General features: G+C 43.0%; 1 protein-coding gene across 1 annotated transcript in view; it reads left to right on the top strand.

Annotated features, from left to right (window-relative positions):
- The window catches only part of FYCO1 (FYVE and coiled-coil domain autophagy adaptor 1), a 778,329-nt gene that overhangs the window by 300,336 nt on the left and 458,026 nt on the right, over positions 1–19,967 (top strand). Inside the window, exons 8-9 of the mRNA XM_075588587.1 lie at positions 7,569–7,661; positions 9,622–9,740. Coding sequence (XP_075444702.1) covers positions 7,569–7,661; positions 9,622–9,740 — 212 coding nt within the window. The remainder of the gene's footprint in view (positions 1–7,568; positions 7,662–9,621; positions 9,741–19,967) is intronic.

The following is a 19,967-nucleotide window of genomic DNA, read 5'->3' as shown; positions in this document are numbered from 1 at the left end:
TCTCACGTAAAACAGGTACTTCTTCGGATACGCGAAAATAGACTTTTTGCCAAACTTCAAAAATGTCAATTCCATCAGACATCTACCAGTTTTTTGGGATATATCATATCTGACACCGGTCTCACAATGGACCCTGCCAAGGTCAGAGCAGTCCTGGATTGGCCTCAACCTACCACCCTCAAGGCGGTCCAGCGCTTTCTTGGATTTTCTAATTATTATCGTCGATTCATCCAAAATGTTTCCTCTCTAGTAGCTCCTTTGACTGAATTAACCAAGAAAGGAGCGGGCCCGGCCTCCTGGTCGCCAGCGGCTCTTCAATCCTTTTCTCTTCTTAAGAAGGCTTTTGTATCCGCTCCAGTTCTCGTTCACCCTGACCCCCAACTTCCGTTTACCCTTGAAGTTGATGCTTCCGATGTTGGGGTAGGTGCTGTTCTCTCCCAAAGAAAGAATCATTTGTCCAGGTTGCACCCTTGTGCTTTCTTTTAAAAAAAAAAAATACGAACTAGGGAAGGGCTGGGGAGGGGGAAGGGAAGAAATAACCCTCGCAACTGCTAGATTAATATTACTGAGGTGCTACAATCAGGGGTAGATATGAACTAATACTGGTGGAGAAAAAGAACCCCAACGGAGAGCACTCAACAGTGCACAATATGTAGTGGAGGAGGTTGTGTATGAAGTGGTAAGTATAGTGAATGATCTCAAAACCATTTATTAGAGTCTTGACTCAATTAAAATATAACAAACGCTAAGTACAAGGGTGATTGATACTGATAAAGCCCAAAAAAGCAGCGAAAGTAAAAAACACCAGACCTCAGGTGTACAGTGTGGGCTGTACCCCTGATGATATGTGCGGGGTAAAGCCAGATGATATAGACAACCACAGATGTCTGTGTATGTTAGGAGTAAATCCCAGGTTCAGTCGCCTGTACCAGTAATTGTCTAGCTAATAGGTAGTGGTGGGTGGTGTCAAATATACCAAATCATGGTATATACAGGTAAGTAAACCAGGTAAGTACACACAAGGGTAAGCTTGCACAAGAAAATACTTGATCACCAAATATTAAGGCAATCCGAATAAGCAGGGCACTGCTGCAGTCTCAGGGTGGTGCTGCCAAATCAAGGCACCTTGTGTGTATAGAAAAAACACTCACACACACTCACTAACAGAACCCCCCCAGCACAAGTCTCCTGGAGGGTATATCTATTATAGGCAGACAAACAGGCAGCTGAAAAAACCAGTGGGTAGAAAAATTGTAGATCACAAGTAGTGTCTACTAACACTTAGGAACATATAAAAACAGCATGAGGTACTGGTAGCATAAAAAGACAGGAACCGTGACCAAACTGTGTCGCCATACACACTTCTGCTAATGCTTGGTATATCAAAAATCAGCACGGTTACTGCCCTTACAAACTGGTAGCAAGCTAATGCTTATATGAAACTCTCTGTAAGGGAGTTGCTGTGGGTCAGGACGCGCTCCGATCACGAGCGTTGGTCCCGCTCCCTTGACGTAATGACGTCACTGCCGACGTACGTTTCGCTTAGGCAAAAGCTTTCTCAAGGCTGGGCGGGGCATAGGTACTGCCCCCACCTTTAATAGCGGAGCGTCAGCTCTGATTGGTTACTCTGTTCCCTATTCATGAACTCGAGTTAAGTACTTAGCGTATGTGTGGTGAAAGGTAGGATCTAAGTCTTAAGCATGAATAGACTGCCTTCCCTGACGTCCATAAGGATGCTCCGTAGGGACAATGTGTCACTGGACTACGTAAAGGGGGCTGTATGTAGCTAACACTAAGTGCACATAAATCAGGGAATTGCAGCAAGGAGATAATAAATGGATGTTCTATGGAGAACTGCAGGGGCCTTGTAGGATCCACTGAATACCTAACTCAGGTATTAGGTCGGATGCATATAGGGGCTAGATAAATGGACTGTAGACGAAGCCTCATTCAGGCCCCTTGGGCTGAGGGTTTGAAGTGTATAAATCCAGCGGGACTCTATTTTTAGTAGCTCTTGGTCCCAGTTCCCTTTCCTAATGCCCATAGATAGCTGGTCTATGCCCTTGAAGGTAAGTACTGTGTGGTCACCCCGGTGGTGCTCATTGACATGCCTAGCCACCGGGGTGTCCACACCATTCCTGATGTTACCCAGGTGTTCAAGGACCCTGACCCTGAAGGGGCGCCTTGTCTTCCCTATATACTTCATAGTGCAAGCGCATTCTGCCATGTAGATGACCCCTGGGGTTTTGCAGTTGATACATTTCCGAATACTAAATGTCCTAGTATTGTCCCAGTTGGTGAACGTTTTTGCGTTCACAATGACAGAGCACGCTTTGCAATTTTTGCAGCTAAAATTGCCAGATGGTCTCATAGGGAGCCAGGTTTTATTGACAGGGGCCTCAAAGTGGCTGTTAACCAACCGATCCCGTAGGTTCTTAGACCGACGGCTGGTCATTTCTGGGTATGGTTTAAGCACTTCTTTGAGGTCCTCGTCCGCCCTAAGGATGTGCCAGTGTTTAGTAAAAGCACTCCTTGCTTTTGTCCATTGTTCATTATAAGTGCCTATGAACCTGATTATTTTTGCAGATGTAGTCTCCATTTTGTCTTTCAATAAGTCCGCCCTTGATGTATTTTTGGCTCTCTTATACGCCTTCCGGACCATATTCCTGGAGTACTCCCGTTCGAGGAATCTCTCCCTCATCAATGAGGCTTGTTTCTCGAATTCAGTATTGTCTGTACAGTTCTGCTTGATTCGCAGGAACTGTCCTACAGGGATACCTTTAATGTGGTTCTATCTATTCCTGATAGAATCAATTTTCTCGACCTCACTGTACAAATTGAAACTACAGGGATGATTAGCAGCTCCATTTACAGAAAGAGCACTGCGACAAACAGTTTCTTAAGGGCCACTAGTCATCATCCATCGAACCTCATTAAAGGTATCCCTGTAGGACAGTTCCTGCGAATCAAGCGGAACTGTACAGACAATACTGAATTTGAGAAACAAGCCTCATTGATGAGGGAGAGATTCCTCGAACGGGGGTACTCAAGGAATATGGTCCGGAAGGCGTATAAAGAGCCAGAAATATATCAAGGGCGGACTTATTGAAAGATAAAATGGAGACTACATCTGCAAAAACAATCAGGTTCATAGGCACTTATAATGAACAATGGACAAAAGCAAGGAGTGCTTTTACTAAACACTGGCACATCCTTAGGGCGGACGAGGACCTCAAAGAAGTGCTTAAACCATACCCAGAAATGACCAGCCGTCGGTCTAAGAACCTACAGGATCGGTTGGTTAACAGCCACTTTGAGGCCCCTGTCAATAAAACCTGGCTCCCTATGAGACCATCTGGCAATTTCAGCTGCAAAAATTGCAAAGCGTGCTCTGTCATTGTGAACGCAAAAACTTTCACCAACTGGGACAATACTAGGACATTTAGTATTCGGAAATGTATCAACTGCAAAACCCCAGGGGTCATCTACATGGCAGAATGCGCTTGCACTATGAAGTATATAGGGAAGACAAGGTGCCCCTTCAGGGTCAGGGTCCTTGAACACCTGGGTAACATCAGGAATGGTGTGGACACCCCGGTGGCTAGGCATGTCAACGAGCATCTCGTCACCTCAAGACCGTCTCTTCAAGACCGTCTCTTCACTTCTGCCCAACATAGAAAGAAGGTTCTTGAGTGGAGCCATTCCTCCATATCTGCAGGCCATCCTGGCATCAAGAGGACACTGGATCTTATTTCTCTGACTTTTTGGTGACCAGAGATGCAAAAGGATGTTAAAAATTTCGTAGCTGCGTGCCCCACGTGTGCCAGGACTAAAACACACAGGACCTCTCCCTCTGGTCTTATTCAGCCTCTCCCTGTTCCTGACTGGCCATGGACACACTTATCCATGGATTTCATTGTCGAGTTACCTATCTCCAAGGGTATGGACACAATTCTTGTGGTAGTGGACCGATTCTCGAAGCAGGCTCACTTCATACCCCTCAAGGGTCTCCCTTGTTCTCCCAGGCTTGCTGAAGTCTTTATTAAGGAGATTTTTCCTTTACACGGTGGTACCCATGGTAATCGTCTCAGACAGAGGCTCTCAGTTTATTTCCCGGTTCTGGCGATCTTTTTGTCTTCAGCTTGATATAGCTCTTCATTTTTCTTTTGGATACCATCCACAGACCAATGGTCAAACGGAGAGGACCAATCAATCGCTTGAACAATACCTACAATGTTTTGTGTCTGACTCACTAGATGATTGGTCTGAACTCCTACCCTGGGCAGAGCTCGCTCACAATAACGCATGCAGTGATTCCACGTTAGAATCCCCCTTCTATGTCAATTATGGATTCAACCCTTCTACTCTTCCTATGGTGTTACCTTCCTCAGGGATCTCAGCAGCAGATGAGAGGATTAAGGAGCTACAGGGCCTTTGGAAAAGGATCCAGGTCAACATCAGGCAAGCGGTCAGCAAACAAAAGATACAGGCAGACCGCCATCGCAAACCTGCTCTGGACTTTTAACCTGGCAACAAGGTCTGGCTTTCCTCAAAAATATCAAGCTCAATGTTCTATCCATGAAATTCGAACCCAGATTTCTTGGACTTTATTCCTTTTCTGAGAAGATCAAACCGGTTGCATACCATCTCGATCTCCCTCCCACTATGAGGATCCCCTCTGTATTTCACGTATCTCTTCGTAAACCCGTGGTCTCTAATGATTTTTCAGTTCCAGTTTCTTCTACTTCTCCGTTGATGGTCCAAGGTCAACCTGAATATGAGATTCAATCCATTCTGGATTCCACGATCTCCAGAGGATCATTGCACAATCTGGTGGATTGGAGAGGTTTCGGTCCTGAAGAAAGGTCCTGGATTCCGAGCCACCGGGTTCACGCAGCTAGATTGGTGTGTAATTTTCATATGAAATTTCCGGACAAGTCTTTGTGGAATCGCCCGGAGGTCGCTCCTAGAGGGGGGTGGGGGTACTGTGAGGATTCGCCATCCTGGCGTGCGAAGACCGTCTCCTCACCTCTCGGGTCCTTCTGCAGCAGACATTGAAGTTGCGCAATCTCCTGGCCATGTGACGCACGTGCGCGGATCCTGCGCTACCTGTTCATGCTGCCACGGACCCTGATCTCGCCCCTCGCCCTGTCACACATCATGGATGCTCCTCCAGCCTCCCTGCTGACGCTCGAGTCAGGCCGCACCCCTCGACCTCCGTGACGCACGCGGGTCGGCGCACGATGGGTCCCATCTCCTTTGCTCCCAAGAATCGGCGTGGGAGTGACGCGCTACTCAGACTCCACCCCTTGGCCTCCGGGATGCGCGGGACAGCGCGCAAGCACTAGTACACTCAACCCTGATTAGGCTGTTTCCTAGGGCACACCTGTGTGCACTAGCAGCCAATACACTTCCACTTCCTGGTTTCACCCTGGATGGCTTTTGGAGGCTCCTCCTATTTATACCTTCAGTCTGCAGTCAGTCATCGCTGAGCATAGTCATTGTGACGCCGTACCTTGCCACATCCGTGTTCCTGAACCTTGACTTATATTGCTTGCTGATTAACCTCTTGTTGCCTGAACCCTGCATGTACCTTGGACTCCGCCTCTCTACTCCTGATCCGGCTTGTCTGATGATTCTCCTGGCTCCTGTCCTGACCATTGGCTAAGTACTCCGACGATCTGACCATCTCCTATCCTGAACCTGGCTACGTACCCCGACTATCCGATATTCTCCAATCCTGAACCTGGCTACGCACACCGACGATCCGCAACTCTCCACTCCTGAACCTGGCAAGTACCATTACTATTCTACTATCCGTAATCCTGACCTGGCCTGAACGACTACTCTACAGTCTAGGCACGCCCGCGTTGCTGTATGTCATCGTTACTCAATTCCCTGCCTCAGCACAGCGGTCGCGCTTCGTTCGTGGTGAGCTACGCGTTACAAAACAGCTAGCCGTTAAGGTAATGAAGCTGCTTTTATTTTATTTTAATAACATATTATTGAAGCAGGGAATCTCCGGAGCTGATTCACATTAATTTAACCCCCAGGGGATCCCTGCTTCCCGAGTTACAGGCCCCGGTATGTGGTGCCGGTATCTCTTTGCAGGTTTAATTCTATCGGGTCATTGCCCACGTGACTGGTGCATTTTAAACATGGCGGAGAAACCGGCACCCCTTACCGGGAACCTGTAACTCAGAAGTGGGTCCTTGGGGCTGAAATTAATGCAATTAAGCTCCGGAGACTCCCTGATTCAATTCTGTTATTAAATAAAATAACAGCTGCACGATCGCCTGTTAGAGGTGCGCAGGAAGAGTTATTGATTCAGTCTCACACTTACTGTACGTCTCTTACAGACTGATGCAGCCCGGTAAGATTCACCCAGTGGGAGTCCCATTCAGAAGCAGGGACCCCGCTGTGTTAATCCTGATGGGCCATTCCCCCCTGCTATGCACTTTGCCGTGAACGCTCCATGTTTGGTCGCGGTTCACCAGCACGTGTTGCAGCAGGTTAGAGATACAACTTGATGCATCTGTACATTTATTTTATATCTTTGCCTGTTATTTGATAAGAGCAGTGTGAACACTGAAGATCCCAGGAAGATTTCAGGAAATAAGGAAACAAAACATATTTAAACCATTTGGGTAGATATGTTAAAACACAATAGAATAGTACATTCTATACATTAAATACAAATAAATACTATGAAAGTAGTGTCAGTAACCTAATTTTACCCCTTCAATTCCAATGACGCTAGAAATTAATTGATTTGCCATTTGTTGCCGGTCCCACTACAAGTGCAGGTTTTAGGGCATCAACTTAAGCTCACTTTGACAGCAGGTTACATTTTAGGGTAGCTTATATACAAAGGGATTTTACCTTTACCACTAACTTTTACTAAAGGTACCTGCAATAGTCACGGCAATGTGCAATATGCTGCACGACACTTGCACTTAATGAATTAATGAACCTTTAATAAGCAGTAGCATTAACAGTAGGAGGACTAACCTAGTGATGACCCCAGATTGAAAAGTTAAAGAAGTATTTCCAGTTAAAATGTATTTCCTCCCCATGTGGGATGCAGGGGGGTCTCTGGAGCTGAACTGCATTAATTTCAGCTCCACCGACCCCCTGCTCCTCAAGTTATTTACATCTTCTGTGTCACATGGGAAGCAACAAGGGATGACGTCACAGTTTCCCACTGGTCCTTTAAACAACCATATTGTGTGCCCAGCTGTGGGTGCTAATGGTAGCCCCTTTTGGAATCAGCGGAAAAAGAAAAGAAAAAAACTAGGAGAAATATAGTGTACTGTTCTAGATTTTGTTCTCTTGGTCAAAAGTGCTACATTTTTCCTATTAGCCCATGTAAAGGTTCTGATTGTTATTCTTTTGTTGTAAATTCTTTATTTATAATCCGCATTTTTATGACATTTAACATGTACAAAACAATACAACTTAACTTCAACCATATACTAATAAAAACACTGATTTGTTATTCTAAAGTGGTTTTCAAGTTGGAAAAAACATTGTAACAATAGTACCTAAAACTGCATTTGTTTCTATAGGCTGTTTGTGAAGAGCTTGAACATGTGAAACAAGAGCTGCAAGACCAAAATAAAAAGTGTTTTGAAGTAGATGAAGAGATGACTCGGCTGCAGGTACAGAGAAACTGATTTTTAAAATATTATTGATTTATTCTTTAAGAATTCTTTGGTGTTAAGACTAATATACTGCAAATACATGACCAATAGATGTTATCATATTCAAAAAAACACATATTTTTATAATACATAAAACTGTCAATGAGTAATCATTGTTATACACCCATGCCAGTTGGGAATATTTACCTTTTAAGTATAAACACAGTTTATGTTAGATTATTAAGTAGTTTAAGAGAGCAGAAAAATATTGGCAGTTGTTTTTTGGGAACAGCTTCACAGTTTTAAAAATTGCCATTTAAAGAAATGTATAGCATGGCAAGATGTATATAGCAATTTATATTGCGCCACCAATGTGCACAGCGCTTTACAGAATTACAGTAGTAAGACAGTGCAGGCAGATAATATATACAATTGTACAAGTGCGTTAAGCAATAGGAATTAAGGAGTCCCTGCCCTACATAGTTTACTTTCTTACTTTCTAAATGCAATGATGGGGGACTTACTATACAATAGGAGCAAGTGCAGTATAGAACTATATTTGAGGAACAAGTACTGTAAGTGCATCAGGAGGGCAAGGTATGTCTCCTCTTCTATGGAGTAAATCCTATGTAGTCCAAAGTGACGTTCTGGTAGGTTTTTTGTTTTTTTTAAACTAAAAATCTTCCTCTTTACACTACATTGCATGTACCCCTAAATTGTAGGCTAGTTTCATATTGCTTTTAATTTTAAGGAGAGGAAAAGAGTGTGAAATAACACTGTGCTATTTAAGTCATACCTAAACCTGTTGTTACTTTCACCCATATAGTGAAAGGGGCTTTGCCTATTGCTTTTGTCGTATTTGATTGTCTGGTTGCGGGTAATGTCAGGAATTTTGAAATTTCTCAAATATGACATAATATTTTGGCATTAATAGAGCTGCATGACTATGAAATGCTTATGCTAGCTGCTCATTTGGATATACAGCTGAACCCCGTTATAACGCGATGCTTGGGTTCCACATAATGAGACTGCATTATAACCGGGATTGCGAGATGGCCGCCGCGCGAGGACTTACCCTTGTGCAGTCGAAGTTAAATTTGATAATAGAGTCAATAACATCACACCAATCATATGGTGTAGCAGGTAGAGAATTGCTTCCAGTGTATGAAGGGTCATGGGTTTGATTCCTGCATGGTATGGTAAAATTATTATTTTAATTATAATGTATAATTTATAAATTATTGTTTTATTTATGTTATAATTTATTATATTAAATAATCATTTATAAATTATACCATACCATCGAACCCATGACCCTTCATAAATTGGTAGCGATTCTCTACCTGCTGCACCATATGATTAGTGTGATGTCATTGACTCTGTTAGTCAATGACATCACAGGGTCATGGTTTCAACTCCTGCATGGTATGCTAAATTATTAGTGTAGGGGGAGGTGTGTGTGTGTTTGTGTGTTGAATGTTATATATTTAAAAAAAAAATCTTAGAGATGTACGCCCCGCACGTGGGCAGCCTGATGAAGCATGGAAAGGAGAAAGCTGCAGATGCCGGGTAAGTCCACACGTGGCAGCTATTTCGTCAAAAATAAAAAAATTGGAGATGTTTTTAAATCGGTGCCACGCTCAGACCGCGTTATAAGCGGATCAGACTATAATGGGGTTGAGTTGTAATTAGCATCTCATTTTGCCTAATGTTTGTTGTTTATAATGCTAGGCTTTTAACGTGACATTAACATAAGTTAATGTTACACTACTTTCTTTATTGAGTACTGCTTAATCATTGAACTTACTAAGGTTAACTTAAAGTTAAATAGCCTAACAGAGTTTTGAGAGCCTGGGCCTTTGTGGACCAGCATCCTTACAAAATATTTCAGAACTTGCTGAATAACTTTTAGAATGTAAGTAGGTACTGTGTATATCCGTGTTTGTGTTACAGTGTATTAGAATTATGTTTTTTTTAGGATTTACAGTCTAACATGATCAAGCAGCTGGAACAGAAATCGAGGGAGCAAACAAAATTTGAATCTGTCATGATAACACAGGAAGGAAATGCAACAACACTAAGACAAACCCTGGCCAGGTAAACAAATATTTGAGTGTACTGAGTTGACTGTAGTACAGTATGTTGTTTAAATCAATAATTCACATGTGGTCAGACTTCTTCTAAATGGAAATTCCGGTTAAAATAAGTAGGTTTTTTTAGGTTTTTTTTTTTTATATCTTTATGTTTTATTTATCAGATTTTTTGGGGAGAGGGTACAGATGGAAGACTGGGAGGGGCGGGTATGGGGACATTTAAAGACAATAATACATATCATAATGAAGATACAAAAAGACAAAAAAATCAAAACAAAAGCGGTTAGGTACATTTCAGGAGCAACTTCAAATAAACATACTTAATTGAAAGGTTGGTACTTTGCATGCTCACGATCACACTCTTTCTGTACATAAGTCAGCTACAGTCCGATATTTACGGTGAGGGTTTTATGGATACCTATATTGTAAGTGTCACGGGAGACCAGGTTTATTGTACACCTTTTCCAGGATCATTCATTGAGCAAAACAAGTAAATGAAATAAATTGTAATTTTTTCACAGAAATAGGCATACACACCGTGAAACACAAAATACAGACAAAAAGCACACTTACTGGCGGTCTGGGGGTCGAAAATATGACTGTTTTAGGTGCAGGGAACTCTAAATAAGAGTTTTACCCTGACCGGGACTTAGCCCAAAATCCTCTGGTTCCCAAATCGGCGTGAAGTTCCACATGTCACCGCTCCCTTCTCTTCTGAGAACTTGGACCCTTTTTGACTGGGAGATTGTACTAAAACTCCTGGATCTAAAATCGGCTTGTAGTTCTAGCTGCGACCGCTACGTTAGATTATTAGAACTTGGGTGCTAAAAACGGGACTCTGGCAGGCAAACTTTTCAGCTTGAAAATAAAAGCTGGTTGCTCTGCTATTCGCGCAAGAGCATCTTTGAAAAGCCCGTCCGCACTTCTATCGCTGGAAATCTCAAACCTGATTGTCTTGGGTTTCTTATAGTATTTGGGGCTCCATTCACAAAATACTACAGCCATTCACAAAATACTACAGCCAATCAGCGCATGGGAAATTTCTCAGTAGCGAATCAGAGCCAAGCCAGAGCCAATCAGAGCCAAGCCTCATTTCTTGCCTTTTTGCTATCGTGACTTTTGACAAGTCGCTGAAGATCTGTAAAGCTTCACTTTTGAATTGCAATTCTCCTCTCTCTCTCTGCTTGCAAACATGATCTTTTCCTTGGTGGAGTAGGAATGAAGAAGGAGGAGCCAGCATTGAGTCCAGTGTACAGAGTAGCAGAGGAAGCCGTGAGGTGAATATCCTGCTGCCTGCTGCTGATTAGGCCAACCAGCCTGCTGCCTGTCCTTACCAGAATCTAGTGACTGTGGAAGTCTAACCGGGGGGTTTAACTTGTAGACACCCAGGACTGTACATCTGACGGCGCTTGCCAAGGAGACCCACAACCCCTGCTTACTCACGGAGGAAGTGAGTCCCAACAGTGTATACGCCCGATCCAGCCCTGAAGCAGGAACTATCTGTTGGTAACCCCAGAGAGGAAGGACTTCGCAGGAACTGACAGCCAAAAGCTGCAATCCAGACAGCATCCACCCAAACAGGCAATATCTCTGTCCTTTTACACACCACTATCAGTTCATTTCTTGAACTGATCATTATAGCAATTTCATTTAAATCAGAACTACATTTAATCTATGTGGTTGTTTAGTTTGTGTCTATGCACAAGTGTAATTTATGTGCAGTTTTCATGTTTATATGGTCTTCATAGGTTAATTTAAAGTTGAATTTTCTTGTGACCCTCCTCCACTTAATTTCTTTTCCCTTGGAGTAGGAATGAAGCCTTACAATCACATCCCGTCTCCTTTTAGGATCTTCAGATCTGGGGCCCAGCGCCTTGTGTGCCTGATCTATTTCCAGGTCTCTTGCCTCCAGCCAAAGGAACAGCTCACACAGATAAGGATGGAGGGCCTCAGTGGTGATTGCTTCAGGGATATTGCGGATCCACAGGTTCTGCCTGCGGTTCCTATTTTCGTGATCTTCAATAATGTCCTTTAAAGCATTAATCTTGTGGCCTAATCTATTTATCTCGTCATCTGCTGTGGACTAAGATATTAGTATGTCCTCCATTTTAGCTCCAACTCCGTCCGTATGTTGGGTGAATGTATTTATTTCAGCTTTATGGCCAGTGATGGCAGTGTCCAGGTCCTCTTTAAAGCCCTGTCTTATTTTTGTAAATAATGCTTCCAAGTATTCTTTAGATATTTCCCTGTTTTCTTTTCCTGCCTGCATCTGCAACGCACTTGGCTGCTCGTTGGGTGATTCTCCTGGCACGCATGCTGCGGCGCCATCCTGCGAATCCGCATTGTAGTGCGCTGATCTCTGCGTAGCTGAGAAGTATTTGGTGATGCCCTGATTCTGTTTTTTTTTTTCTGTTTCCCAGACATTGCGGGTTGTTAGCTGGTTATTTCCTCTGATTTTAGGATTTTTCTCATGTGGTTTGCGCTCTTTCTAAGCCTTTGCTTAGCCCCTATGGGGCCCCGGATACCCGCGGGGACCACCTGGAGGCCCACAGACACCTGCGGGGACCACCCGAGCATCCCCAGACACCCGCGGTGACCACTCGTGGGGACCACCGGGAGGCCCACGGACACCCGCAGGACCACCCAGGGACCTCCGCAGGTCTCTGGTATGAATCCGGTGTATTAAAAAATGAATGATGGTTTTATGTGGGGGCACAGGGGATGGGTTGTGTATTGGTGATTATAACATATTGTAATGTTTATTGGGGGCAGAGGGGGTGAGTGAAGGGCCAAGTACCCCCTTCACTCACACCCTCTGCCCCCAAAAAAGCTGTTGCTGTGCGGTTAGCCGCTAAGGTAATGAAGTTGACTGTAAATGCATTTTTATTGCATGGGATTGATGCCGGGGGTCTCTGGTGCTGATATTAATGGATATCAGCTCCGGAAACTCCCGGAATCAATCTGATGCACGAAAAATGCATTTTTATTTATAAGTCCCATCTCGCTGCCTTATCGGCAGCTTCTCACCACCCCCTTGCCAACTTTTTGGGAGGAAATCTCAATTCTAGAGCCGCGATTATCCTCGATAAGCTACAGTAATCGGGGCTACTAGAATACCACAAGTTTGAAGAGCTGGCGATAAGTGGTGATAAATTGCTTATCACCACGCGTTTGGCGATTTTTTTTTCCGTCACATTTTTTTGCAGAAAAGCTCTCTTATTAGCGACTTATGGGAGCTTACTTACTGAATAGCAGTAGGCTGTTTTGGCGATAAGGTGGCAATAAGTGACTTATCAGAGCTTAGTTCATAGGCCCCATAGTCTTTGACAGTCTAAACCACTGGTTGTGCTATTTATTTCAGTTCCAACTCAGCCCAACCTTTTTGGTATGCGTTCCGGGCTGATCTATGCATCTGTCCAGTTGTCCCCTACATATTGTTAAAGGACTAGTTGGTCTCATGCTTCTCCCTTCAGAGACCGCAGAGCTGGCTACGAAAAAACCTATGGAGCCTTAACTGAAGTCCGGTGAGTTACTATTTGGACCTGTTTTATATGTGGTCACATCCTTGAGCTCTTTATTGTGAAAACTTGTTTGGAGTTTTGGAGCTCACCTTACTCCAAATCGGTCTCTGTTCCTTGGACGAGACAGGTCTTGTTGATGTATTGGTTGTATCCGTTTGTACATCTGTGCCCCATTTTTCTAGTAGAGTGTCACCTTCGTTTAGAAACTTATGGTGTACCCCCGCTTCAGCTTGGATATATTACAGAGGGAGTGGTGCTGCAAGGGGCATGTAACTTAGTACACAAAATAGACAGACAGAGCCCCTGGTGGTAGCACTCTATTCCAAAATGATATGGTGATTCTTTAAAATAACTTTATTATTGACAATAACGTTAAAATATTGGGGTCTAAAACAAAGATTAAATATTCCAAGTGTGTGCGTCTCTATTGGATAGATGTGTCCAGAAGAGTGTACATAATTGGGTTAATGTCCAGTGTTTGGGTAGTTCACTGGCCCTAGTGTTCCTCGTGTAGAGTGAATTGACTAGAGTACTAGTGGATTGTCAGCAGTTTGGGCCACACATGCAGTGCCCCAGTATGAATATACTAGTTGGTGCTCTTAAGTATGGGACCTATGCTGTGCTATTGCGTGATGGCAGCTAAAGCATATTAAAGTTGTTGTATTGAACAAAACTTGGTCAAAGTGCACCTATTTGTATGTTCCCGTCACCTCCCTATACAATAGATGGTATGTTGAATAGGGTGTGTGGTGCTTGGTACATAAACATCTATAGCTGTTGATGTCTGAGGTGTGCTGTATACTAGTATTGATAAAACTTGTACTGGTGTATAATATGACACTGCTATAACTCTGTTCTAGATAGATACCAAGTTAATAGCTGAGTACTGTACCTTTTGGGGTTTTATATCGGTCAATTGACAGACCTGTCCCCATTCGGCACAGTGCTTAGCATGTGTGGTTGTATTCTGGCACTCCAGAGGTTAATTGCTGGTTAGGTTTGCCTTTTGCTAAATCGTATTGTACCCTATGAGCTGCTCGCTGTATCAGGGAATTAGCATTGTGGCTTCCTTACATAATTAGGTAATACAATGTTGTGCCAGATTTAATAGTTGCCTTTACTTGTATGTGACTAGTGAGTTCATTGGGACCCTAATAGTCCTTTAATGTGTACTGGAGGCGCCACGCTGACTCTCTCAATATCACTGAGTCAGTGTATGTGAACTCGAGCACCTCCGCGTGCACGTGGTCACGTGCTTGCCGACGCGCGCGTTTCGCGAGTGCTTTTTCAAGGCTGAATGGACATTAACCCAATTATGTACACTCTTCTGGACACATCTATCCAATAGAGACGCACACACTTGGAATATTTAATCTTTGTTTTAGACCCCAATATTTTAACGTTATTGTCAATAATAAAGTTATTTTAAAGAATCACCATATCATTTTGGAATAGAGTGCTACCACCAGGGGCTCTGTCTGTCTATTTTGTGTAGAGTGTCACCTTCGGCCTGATCTTTAATGGATATTTCTGATCTTTGTATAAGATAATCAGTCTAAACGGGAATTCCCATTTATATTTGATCTCATGTTTCAGTAATAGCTCTGTGACTTTACGTAAATCCTTACGTCTACTTAAAGTTTTTGCACATATATCTGCATAGATTTGAATGCGTGTGCCCTCAAACTCTATGGATGGGTGATTCCTCGCGGCCACCATTATGATTTATTTTAACTGGAAGTAATGTAACCTGGTAATTATATCTCTCGGACTATCTGGTATCGTGGGTCTCGCCCTTGGGGCCCTATGCACCCTGTCAAGTTGAAGGCAGGATTTATCCAGATCCGAAGCCCAGGACTGAAATAGTCTTAGTAGGTACGAATCCATATTGGGGGTAGACTCTGGAACTCCCCTCACTCTAATGTTGTTCCTCCTTGAGCATTTTTGAGATCCTCCTGACATTCTGTTAATTCTTCCTCGCGATCTCTGAGGATCTTTCTCTCTTGGTCGGCCAGTTTCTTGGCTTCTAGAAGTTCGACAACTTTTGTCTCAATTGCATCCGTTCTTTCTCTCAGTCGATTAATGTCTTGATTGATTCCTATGAGAGCGACCACCAGTTCCGACTGGAAATGACCTTCGATGTTATGAAAAAGATCTTTAATGTCTTGTTTAGTGTGTAGAAGACAGGGGGATGCGGCCTCCATTTCAGATTCCACTTCGGCACTTTGGGAGTTTCTCCGCTCCATCGCCTTGCTGGGAGTTTCTCGCCACTTGAAGTATTCTTTAAGTTCTTGCGAGGCTGATATTTTTTTGGTCTTGGGAGATGGCATGATCGGGCTCGCTATGTTCCCCTACCTTATTAGTTAGGTGGGCCGGCTGGATAGATCAGTTTGTCGGTTTCAGTTATATTAATTCCCCTGAACTCATGAGAATGTAGGGTATATGGTAGTCATCTTGTTCAACGCTGAGCCTGTGTCTGATATATTTTAAGTTGATTCTGGTCCCGTACCCTACCGGGAATTTCATTCACATATCCTTCACGTTTCTAAGTCAGTCTATTTCATGTGGATGGAGTCAAGACTACTTGGGCGTTCCCAAGCCCTCACTGTCTTTTCCTCTGACTGTCCAGGGTTTTTAACAATGTGCCATGGTTACAGTGGCCTTAAAGTCTGTTCCAGAGTCATTTAAAGTTGGTTTGGTTTATTTGATATAGTATAATAGAAGGAGCAAATTCCTTCTGCTCTGGTAAATAATAAGGGAGGCTGAAACTAGATAATTCAGGCTGTGGTAGGGCCACTATGTGGCATCTTGCTCTAGTTTCATATTAATTTCCAGGTTTTATAGGGCCAGATAATAGGTATAGGTTATGTTGGTGATCCTGACTTTTGGTGAGTGTTTGTCTGCTTGTGTACACTTCAGATTGTAAGGGGGTTGTCACTGGTGTGAGGTTCTCTGCACAGTGGCAGTCTGCTCTGCTCTTCTCTGTCTGCAGATCCCCCGCCCTGGCCATGTAACCCAGAGGCCTGTCAGGCAAAGCTCCTCCTGTAATGCAGCCAGCACCTGCCTCGGTTATCGCTTGCCGACTCAAATTAAGGAAGCCATGGCTGGGGATGTCTGAGCACTCCCTGAGGATCCTGATGCGTACCCCACCTGTCCCGGTACCTGATCTATCTGTTGCAGGACCTATTAGCAGATCACCTAGGTCGGTGTAGAGTTTAAATCATTAGAAGGTGGCAACAATGCTTCCAATAATACTAATCCAGTTGCAAGGTCACTCACTATTGTCACTGGAGACCAGGTTATTTACACCTTTTTACCAGGATCATTCATTGAACAAAACAAGGTAATGCAATAAATTGTAATTTTTTCAGCATAAATTCGCTTAGACACAATGATACTGCTGCGGCAGCTTTTATTCTAACAAATCGCCGGGTTTATTCTAACAAATCGCCAGTTTTCCTGGAATGTGACGCTCTTCACCTGGCGCATGCCGTGTTCATTTTGCGTTCCCAGCCACGGGTCATGCGCGGCTGACGCGCGGTTGATGCGTTTATTGAGAATGGTTCAGATTTAATAGGTTGCAATTCTTCGTGTGTCTGCCAGATGGCAGATATTCATGAATTGTAATGCGCATGCGCTTCAGTAATGTGTCGACTTGCAGGTGTTTCGTTTAAAAAAGATACCACAGTGTGCCTTGGTAACTTGGCCTTGAGACTGAAGGAAGAGGTTGCAAAAATGTATCAATTTAGGCTTTTCATATTAAAGAAAGACAAAGACCAGTTTCGGTTACAGTATTCTTCAGAGACCCGCCCGCCATGAGTGTTCAAGTGCAGCCCGCTTTCCAAAAACCCGACAGAAGTTACGCGTTTTTGATATGGGCCGCGATTAATGCAACAGAGGATAAGATGGCAACAGTTGTTCAAATGTATCAGTATTTTGTCGAAAACTATGACTTTTACAAATTTTCGCCAACTCCTCATACATGGAAGTCTGAGTAAACAATATGGCAGTTCATATTTCTTAGGACCTGTGGGATTATAGAATGCTGCAACATCATTAATTGTGGCTTTCTTTTGGTTAACAGCAGCGTCCAAGCTATTACCCAATGGTATTTGGGACCAAGGCTAAATTTCTTAAGCTACTAATGACTGAGCTACAGATCAGAACCAACTCTAATACCATCCTAACCCCTGTCACTAGTTTTAAATATCTGGGCATATGGTTTGTCTCCCATTTAACATTTGGCTTGCACATTGATACCCTGTCATCCAAAACCTATGCCAAACTGGGTGTATTTTATAAGAACAAATCCTCTCTAAGCATGCTGGTCAGAAAGCACATTGCACAGCAGATGCTAAGGCCAATTATAGACTTTGGGGACATAGTATATGGTATAGCACCCCAAACTCACCTTTGCATACTTGTCTCCCTCTACAATGCAATATGCCACTTTGTCCTCCAATGTAAGTACACATGCAGCGGCCGTTATTCGAACATTTAATAGAGCCGTTTTCATCTGCTCTGCTGTATTCCACGCGGCATTCATGTGGCCATTCACACCAGTCACATGTGTTTATCGCGGTTGCTTTGTTTGAATTTCATGGATTCTGTTTCGTATTCGTGGCAGAAATTAATGAATTGTAATGTGTACATTATTGTGCTACTGTGCTACTGTGTCAATTTCAGGTGTTTAAAAACCAGAACACTAAAATGCTATTTACTGCACTCTTAAGGCGGTATGGTTGGAAGAAATCACGCGCCATGACATGGGTATTCCGAGGCATACAACGCATGAAATGTTCGAATAACGGCCGCGGCATCTGTTCAACACATCACTGCGAAATGCACAATGAACTAGATTGACCACCACTTGAGTCAATGTGCAAAGTTCATTTTCCCTGTCTTGCCTTCAATACTGTCTGGGCAAGCTACCCGCCTATCTGAATAAGCTCCTCACCCCTACCACATGCAGCACTTATCACTTGAGATCTGACTCTAAAAGTTTGTTCACGGCCCCAGGGTTTAACAAAGAATCCTAGGAAAAAAAATGTGTGGTGCTCTCAAGACAATCCAAAGTAAGGAAAAGTATGTAGGCATATGTGGAAGACAACCCTCTGATGCTAATGTACTAAAATGTCTCAAAGGATGCAGCCCGGTTGAAATTAATCCCTCAAGACAAGGCAGTAAGGATAATATCAATAGCACCTGCCGGTGACCGGTAGATGAAACATCCTTTGCTAGCAGACAAAATAAATGTAGACAGCATGGAATAAACTCACTTGGGAATCTTTATTCACCATAAGCAGCAAGTCCAGTGTATCCAGTGTCTGAGGGTTGAATGTGCCTCCGTTAGCAGTAGATCTTCATGCAGAAATGGAGGGAGAAAAAACGAAGCACTATATCCTGTACTATCACTGACAAACCCCACTGACATTGTCTTAACTCTGTGCCCAGGACATACTTGAAAACGAGAGGTAACTCTCAATGTATTACTTCCTGGTAAAATATTTTATAAATAAATAAATAAATATCCAGCGCTAAATGCAGCAATAAAACCAACAGGAGTACGTTCCCAATAAAAAGCTATTTAAGGAATCAGAAAAAGGTTACAAAGCACACCAACGCGTTTCGGACCTATACAGTCCTTTATCAAGGTGAATACAAAAGTTACATACAAAGTGCAATTTATACTTACCACTAGATCGCATGGGCCAGTTACAGTGACTTCCAGGTACGTCACATGGTGCGGGAACGTGACCCATGACCCGTGACGCAACCCCGTCAGACCACGCCGCTGTAACGCATAATCAATAACCAAGTGCGACGTCACTGCGCACAAGGGCCAGAGAGGCAAGGTCTGCGTGTCAAGCTAAACACACCCACAACCAATGCACCCTGGTCCCTGGTGTACGTAGCGCACGACGTCACTCCGTCGATCGACATGTGACCAGCACGGTCCTAATGCATTATGCTGCTAAGCAACTGGACCCCATGCGACCCGTGGTGGTTAAAACATAAAACAAAAAAACTTTATTGAAAATACACAAAAGCACTCCCAATGGTAGAATGCATGGACATGATAAAACCAAATTAAATAAATGAATACAACAAAATTAAAAACAATAGTGAAATAACAACCTAAGATATAAGATATCCATAGATCCTCTTTGTAAATTGTATAATATTGTAAAGGTGTTAATGGAACATTTATATACACTGAAAGATAATAAAATAAAATCTAGTCACATGTGATATATAATATAATATAAATGAGTTCCAAAACCCAAAGAGAATAATGAACAGAGACCGAGATATAGTATTTTGTTAATTAGATTAATATATCTAAAAATAGACATATTTCATGTATATCTGCCTATTTTTGACAATATATATATTTCTCAACGTTTTGTCATATGTAAAGAAATATATAGTACATTTTACACAAAGTCAAGTATCAAAAAGAAGAGACCCAATATCCCAGTCTGAATTCAGACCGTGGGGGATGCGAGTTTGTAAAGTAAATATCCAATATAGTTCTCTTCTATTTAGGATACTAAATCTGTTGCCACCTCGGATGGGACTAGGTACATGTTCAATACCCAAGAAAGACATATTTTTTGAATCACCCATATTGCAATGACTAAAATGTTGGGATACAGGATGGTTTGTATCTTTTTTAATAATCAGCCTTAAATGTTCGAGTATGCGAA

The sequence above is a fragment of the Ascaphus truei genome, chromosome 2 (genome assembly GCF_040206685.1).
Source record: "Ascaphus truei isolate aAscTru1 chromosome 2, aAscTru1.hap1, whole genome shotgun sequence".
NCBI lineage: Eukaryota > Metazoa > Chordata > Amphibia > Anura > Ascaphidae > Ascaphus > Ascaphus truei.
The sequence above is the reverse complement of the archived record's forward strand: the minus strand, read 5'-3'. Positions and strand labels throughout refer to the sequence as shown.